At 40.7% G+C, this 7,558-nt stretch overlaps 1 protein-coding gene across 1 annotated transcript; it reads left to right on the forward strand.

Moving 5' to 3' along the window:
- The first annotated feature begins 320 nt into the window (after positions 1–320).
- Positions 321–7,221, forward strand: NDUFAF4 (NADH:ubiquinone oxidoreductase complex assembly factor 4). Its single transcript, XM_059700896.1, has 3 exons — positions 321–555; positions 1,057–1,160; positions 5,037–7,221. Exons 1-3 carry the CDS (start codon positions 420–422, stop codon positions 5,319–5,321), a joined length of 525 nt encoding a protein of 174 aa, XP_059556879.1. The 5' UTR covers positions 321–419; the 3' UTR covers positions 5,322–7,221.
- The last annotated feature ends 337 nt before the right edge of the window (positions 7,222–7,558 follow it).

Here is a 7,558-nt window from a genome sequence, read left to right on the forward strand (position 1 = left end):
CCAGAGGCATGAAATCGGAAAGCGTGCGCGGCCTGGAACTGTTTTAAAGCTTCCCGGGAGTCCCCAGGCGCCTCCACAGCGGAGAACCAGCGTGAGCCCCGCCCCTCTGCCCGTGAGCCCCGCCCCCCGCCTGAGCCCGCCCCTCCGCCCGTGAGCCCCGCCCCCCGCCTGAGCCCCGCCTCCGCCTGAGCCCCGCCCCTCCGCCCGTGAGCCCCGCCCCGGAGAGCAGCGCTCCTTTTGCTTCATTGGAGGCGGCGGCGCGGCGTGAGCCCTCCCGAACGCTAGGGGGCAAACGGCGCGCACTCTGCTCCCGTTCTCCGGGTCGATCCCTGCCTTGCGCATGCTCCGTGTGTCCCGAGGTCGCCCTTGCCGGGTTTCCCACGTGCAGCGTGAACCTGAGGGCATCATGCTGTGAAGAGATGGGGGCCGCGGTGGTTCGCGCGATCAGGAACTTCAACCTGGAGAACCGGGCGGCCCGGGAGATCAGCAAGGTGAAGCCCTCTCCCGCCCCCAGGCACCCCTCCACCAAGAGCCTCCTGCGGGAGCAGATGAGCGGTAAGTGGTGCGGGGGCGCGCGGGGCCGGCTCGCGGCTCCCGGAGCGGGTGGTGGGCGGGGCCGCGCGGGTGGCTGTGGGTCCCGGGCGGGGGGGGGCGGGCCGAGTGGGCCGCAGGAGCTTGGTCCGCCGAGCGCGGACCGGTGGGGCCGCCGGGCCGGTGACATTGAGCCGGTCCCTGAGGCCTCCCTTGGAGTGGCGGCTCCGCACCTCGGAGTCCCGGGGTGACGTCCCGCGGGTGGCCCCGCCGCCGCGGTCCTCGCCGGCGTTTTGTCCGCCCGGTTGGCCGCTGGCGACAGGGACTCCTGGGCAGCGGAAGTGTTCAGCAGGCGTCTCCGCAGAGCGACCTAGCGTGCTGGTTTGCTGTAAAATACTTTCCGTACTGCTCCAGCGAGCGTTTCTTAACGCAAATAGCGACTGTCGTGTGTGAAGTGTTTAGGAGGGACTCAGAGGGCATTCTTACTTGGTTTTAATTTTGTTGACATTCATTTTCTTTCCTTAGGCGAAGCGGATATTAAGGGAGAAATTGGTAGGAAAGATGACAAATTGCTGTCATTACTGAGAGATGTGTACGTTAATTCCAGAGATCCGGTGTCTTCTGCGCAGGTAATGTGTGTTTTCATTCTGTAAAGAATTCCACCCTTTTGGACTCCAGGACAGCTATCGGAGAAGTGTGGCAGGTAGTGAAAGGGAGTGAGGTGCTCTGCAGCTGTGACCTGTCAGTGTGGTCGCCACCAGAATACAGTGCCCTGGCAAAGTTTAAACCCGGGGTCTAAGCAAGGCTCACAGGCCTCGGTGCATTGCATATTTACCAAAATTCCAAAAGATTTGTGAAACTATTGATTGAATGCAGCTGTGTGGATTATTTTATATCATTTCAGAATTTGTAAGATTTGGCAAGGTATTTGTACTGGGTGTCCATTTGAATGACCAAAGGAGAGCTTTAATACTGTTTTCTTGCCCAGCTCACGTGGCTCAGTGGTTGAGCCTTGACCTATGAACCAAGAGCTCACAGTTGGATTCCCCATCAGGGCTCCCGCCTGGGTTTTGGGCTCTATCCCCAGCAGGAGGTGTGCAGGAGGCAGCCGATCAATGATTCTTATCATTGAAGTTTCTCTCTCCCTCTCCCTTCCTCTCTGAAAACCATAAAAATATAGTTATTGATTTACCCTTCAGTGTATTGAGGTATGTTTTAATTTCAGGGATTCTTTTAGTGGTGTATTGGTGGTGTTTGTTTGATTGTTAAGAATATGTTCAGATAGGATACGTAGAAGAATACATTGAGAATGGGAATCTATGTGTAAATCCATATATAACTGCCAGATATAAGCGCATTGTATATAGTGATGAACAAAATAAACCTAGTCCTTGTTCTCACAGTGCTTATAGTATCAGGAGGGACACAGGCATGAAACAAATGAGCAACTACAGTGTGTAATTACTGATATGAAGGAGAAATATAGGCACTGTGAGTGTGTCAGGAGGACTTGTTTGAGATTGGGGGATCAGGGATGGTTTCTGAGGAAGTGACATGCAGGCTGACGCCTGAGGGATGCATGGGAGTTAACCAGATGAGTTTGTGAGGGCAGGAAAGTTCTAAGTAAGGGGAAGTGTTTGATTAAAGAAGTGGCAAGTGCCAGTGACAACTTCCAGATTTTCTTCCATTCTAAAATTCTCTTGTTCTGTCTCTCTCTGGATAGGTAATAGACTGACAAAGATATAGTTACTAGTATACTTTTCAATAGAAAAGAAAAATAAAGCTCATGTGTAAAATAAAGCTTGTACATTATTACATGTAGTAGAAGTAACTGGGTTTAGGTATCACCAAATGCTCACATAAAGAAGATAATAGGAGTTGATGTTCATGTTCTTTGTTATTTTTAGGCAGGTATTGAATAATACTTCCATAAACGTTGTTTCTCTCATGTTAAATCATGCATTTGAAAACTGGCTTTTGGAGAGCAAAAAAAAAAGATTTTACATGTAAAACATGATATATAGATACAATGCATAAGGAGATATATAGGGGTGTCAAAATTTAAAGGGGTTATTAGGAAAGTCTAAAAGGTTCAAGGGAGAGTGATAAAAAAAGGTTGAAGGTACCTATTTATGTTCTTTGTCCCTTTTTTCTTTCTGGCAATTCATTTGTGATATCTCTAGACATCAGTGATACTGTGCCTATCATACATCAAATAATTACTTTTAAATTAATTAATAAATTGTCTTACTGTTTTTTACAGAGAGGAAGGGAGAGGGAGAAACACTGATGTGAGAGAGAGACATAGATGGGCTGCCAGGGTTTAATAAGGACAGTTTTGAGAGTGGGTTAGGAGAGAACAAAATGTGTTTTATCGTGAGAGAATACCAGTTAAGAGGCTTTTGCAGTAATTTCCTCAAGAGACATTGGCTTGGACTAAGGTGATTTAGTAACTAGGAGAGAAGTGAATGGCTTTGAGAAGGACTTAGGGACAGTATCAATTGGATTTGGTCACTGATTGGATATTATGAGTGAGGGAGAGGGAGGTGTCAGGTATAACATGACATAAGAGAAGCTTTGAATTTTGGAATGGGATATGGGAGGTAGGTGATGTTAGTCACTGAGATAGAGAATATGGGGCTAGAATTAGGTTTTCGGAGGAAAGGAGTAAGTTCAGTTTTGGATATGTTGATTTTGCGGTACCTGTAGATTATCTAAGTAAAGATGCCCATTAGGCATTTGGAAATTTGGAAGTAAGGAGAAAGTCTAGGTTAGAGGTCACATTTGAAAGTAATTAACATGTAGGTAGTAATGAAACTGAAGGTGGCATGTGGGATTACTTAGGAAGAGTAATAGAGTATAGGGTGAAAAGAGGGCCCAGGCCAGAACTTGGGGCACACTAACATTTAAGGGGCAGCTGAAGGGAAGCAGTCCACAAAGAAAACAAAGAAGGAACCACTGGAGAGAAAGATGGGAAACTAGGAGAAGGGTGGCATTGAAACCAAGCTTCAGGTGCTCTAGTGAGTTCAAATAAAGCCTGAAAAGTGTCTTATGGATTAGAAATTTTAAAAAAAGAATTATTTTTGTAAAGCTTAATCAGAAGGAAAAAAACTGGTCATAAAGGATATTTTGGGTTTGGGTTTGTGGGTGTTTTTAAAGGTGACTACAGCATTTTTGCATTTGGACCAAACAGCAGCATTAGGCAGGATACAAGTGAAAGCAAGAGGGAAAAAGGGAATGAACGATTGGCATGGTAGGTAATGAATGAAATAAATACAGAGCACAAATTCAAGGATTAAGCTTGGATGGTACAGCCTCGATTTAATGGACTAAATTTCTAGTCATGCAAAGATTAATATCCTGTAAACTTTAAAATGCTTTTAACCAAGATTTACTTATAACCAAATTAATAGGCTTTTTTTTGTTACTAATTCACTGTTATTTTTAACAAAATGTAGTGAAAGGCCATGTGCTGGAAAAAACACTATAGTAATTTCACTGACATACATAAATATTACATATCTGCAACTGTAGTTTACATATTTAAATCTAAGAGTCACAGCTCGGGGAATGATCACACTTCATCACTGGAGGTTATGGTTCCGTTGTCTGTGGCATGGCTTTCTGTAGCAGTTTTAAGGGGTGAAGGCCGATGTTCCCATGTGAGCTAAGCCACGCCCCAGCCCTGTGCATTTGTTTGCTCAAGGTGACCGGTTGATGCACACATTTACTAGACCCATTCAGTATAAATTTAAAATTATAGTAATACATATAAAAAACTTTCCTGTGAAATTAAACTTTTCATACATACTTAATTTAAATTACATATGTCTACATAAGTAAAAATAGGTAAACTAATTTGTCAATTTTTTAACATATGTATTCAGAAAACCTACTTTACTGTATAATGGACTTTTGGCTTTAACAGACACCTCCTCACCCAAATTAGCCTGTTATAGCGAGGTTTTACTGTACAGACAGGTGAAAAGATGGGTGTGCATAAAATGTTTTATTTATGTTTGTTGGAGTATTAAAAGCATTTGTTTATTTTCTCTGAAGAGGGGATATCTCTGGCAATATTTAAATTCATTCCCCATGTTTGAAGGCATTGAATATGAAATGCAAAACTTAGACTCAGAATGGAGATCATCAAGTAAACTTAGGTCAGTGTCAAGAGTCCTGCCCTTCTAAAGCAGTCTTAACCTAATCCAGTTGTTCTTTTAATATTCTGTACAAATGAAATAATGGGAATAGATGGTATACATTCGAGTATTATTTTCTAGAATTACCTGAATTTCTTCATGACGGTTGAGCTATAGTGATTAAATGGTGATGTGATTGCCATTGAACTGTGGCTCATCATAATGAGAAAATGTAGTTTGGAGAAGCATGTGTAGTATTTATTTGAAGAAGAACAGTGGAGATTTGAGAAGCATGTCTGTAGATGTCAAATCTTTTCTCTCATCTTGAAAGCCTTTTTGTTTGTTTTTGTCTTTTGACACTAGGACAAAGATGCTGGAACACCTCAAGAGCCAAAGGAGTTCAGATTGCCGAAAGGCAATCATTTTGACATAAATATTGAGAACATTCCCAAAGGCAAAGTTTCCATTGTAGAGGCTTTGACACTTCTCAATAATCATAAACTTTATCCAGATACATGGACTGCTGAGAAAATAGCAGAAGAATACCATCTAGAACAGAAAGATGTAAATTCCGTTCTCAAATATTTCGTTACTTTTGAAGTCAAAATCTTCCCTCCTGAAGACAAGAAAGCAATTCAAGCAAAATGAAGGAACTCTTGGAATTACTTTTCCTATCCCCATGCCCTGTTTATTTTCTCATTTTTAGCATATTAAGTTATATAAATTACTGAATGTTTAAAGCTCCCTTCTCCTTATGAGTGCATCCTATTTATTGACCTCTGCTGATAGAATAAATTTTGTTTTCAACTTTAATTTGGTTTAGGCATGTATGCAGGTGTAATATCAGCATGACTAACTAGCAGGTATATAAATTTATTGCACATAAAAGAGTTAATTTTAAGTGTTATTTTAAGCATATCAGCATTTAAGTTGGTCGTATGACCTCTTAGGAAATGTCCTGAATCCCTTATTTGACACTTAAAGTTTAACTTTCCAGTTCAGGTGGTTAGTTTATTCTTCCTATGGAATAGTGAAAGTGAGAGCTTTCCTGACTCTTATGACTGACATTTTCATGTTAGGGAAAGGGAGGCTTGACAGTGAGGTAGAACAACAGTATTTCCCAATTAAAGGCAGACAGGAAACTGGATACAAAACCAATAAAAAATACATTTTTATTACTACAGGGAATAAGAATTAGTAAGGCCTTTTTAAAATTTAATTTTGAAATAACTTAAAATTATAGAAAAGAATTAGTGTTTTAAAATTTTAGCAAATCTGTACTTTGACAAGCAAACAGGTAAGTCCAAGAGCTTTCATAGAGGCAGGCAGTAGTGGAAGCCATCTGAAAAAAGGAAAAAAAATTCTTTGGATTTACGGTGAAAATACAAGAAAATTTTAAAGAATGGTTAAATCAAAGAACCATGATAAATTTGGTGACCAAATATACATATTTTCTCATTTAAATGCTGGTTGAAAGAAAATAGCAAGTAGAAGCATAAAATGTGATCACTGGAAGGGACCTGGGAAATTGTTGCTGCATTTAACAATTTTTTTTTAAAAAATATAAATTGTATTGATTTTCACAGAGAGGAAGGGAGAGGGACAGAGAGTTAGAAACATTGATGAGAGAGAAACATCAACCAACTGCCTCCTGCACACACCCTACTGGGGATGTGCCTGCAACCAAGGTATATGCCCTTGACCAGAATTGAACCTGGGACCCTAGAGTCCGCAGGCCGACGCTCTATCCACTGAGCCAAACCAGTTAGGGCATATTTAACAAATTTATGAGCACAACACATACTTGTACTAGGGTCTTGAGCAAAACTATAAGTTCAACTCTGTTATGTTATTACATGTGAGATTTTGGCTGGATTGTGTAACCTCTTTGAGAATGATTTCCTCTATAAATGATTGTAATGCTGTCTTAACTCTAAGGGTTACTGTGAAGATAAAAACAATAAAAGATAACAAATATGACTTTCTTGACCTATTTATAATTATGACATAGGCTTAGAATTTAGGTTTTCACAGTCCTGTTGTATTTTTCTGCTGTTCCAATAAGCATATCTAAAAAGGGCATAAGGTGTATATTGGGAAATATGGTAAGAAAAATTCCAGGTTATCACTGTCTTTCTGAAGGAAGATAGACATTCATTACTTCCCAGTTAGTCCCTTAGAAATACTGTAAGAGACGTGGAGGCCTTCAGCATGATTTTAGAATTAGGCATTTTTAATACTAAGAGCAAAATTGACAGATGGGAATTTTAAGCATGTTTTTAAATGCAGTTTCATTATGTGACTATACCTAGTTTAATTAAAAATAGTTCTTTTTTAAGAAAAGAATTCAGTATAAAATTATATTTTAAAACTCTGGTAAATCATCAAAACTGCTATCCTTTATCAAATAAAGATCAATACTTGAATCACTAATACTGCTATTTCTGAGCCATTTTTCCTATTCAAATCTATACTGTGGTTGGGCAGCTGTAAAAATGTGGCTGTTATGTGGTGTCACATGATAAAATAAAGTACTTCCCATATAATTCATTGGCCTATTCCTGTTTTTTATTACATATAGGAGAGTGTTTGGGTAGTAGTGGTATCACAGAAAGAATCGAGTTGGACCCAGAAAACCTGCCTATAGATCTCAGCTACACCACTAGCCATGTGATTGTGGAAATGTCCTTGACTGTAAAACAGGTAATACTAACATCTTAAAAGCAATTCTTGTACTAGGTACTTTATTAGCTTGCTTAATATTTACCACAGGTCGAGGATAAGTACTGTTAACCACATTTTACAGGGAAAATTGAAACAGATCTAAAGTAACCTTTCAAAGCTACCCTCATAAGTGTTGGAACCTGCATTTAAACTCTAGTACG

This window comes from Myotis daubentonii, chromosome 6, assembly GCF_963259705.1.
Source record: "Myotis daubentonii chromosome 6, mMyoDau2.1, whole genome shotgun sequence".
Lineage (NCBI taxonomy): Eukaryota > Metazoa > Chordata > Mammalia > Chiroptera > Vespertilionidae > Myotis > Myotis daubentonii.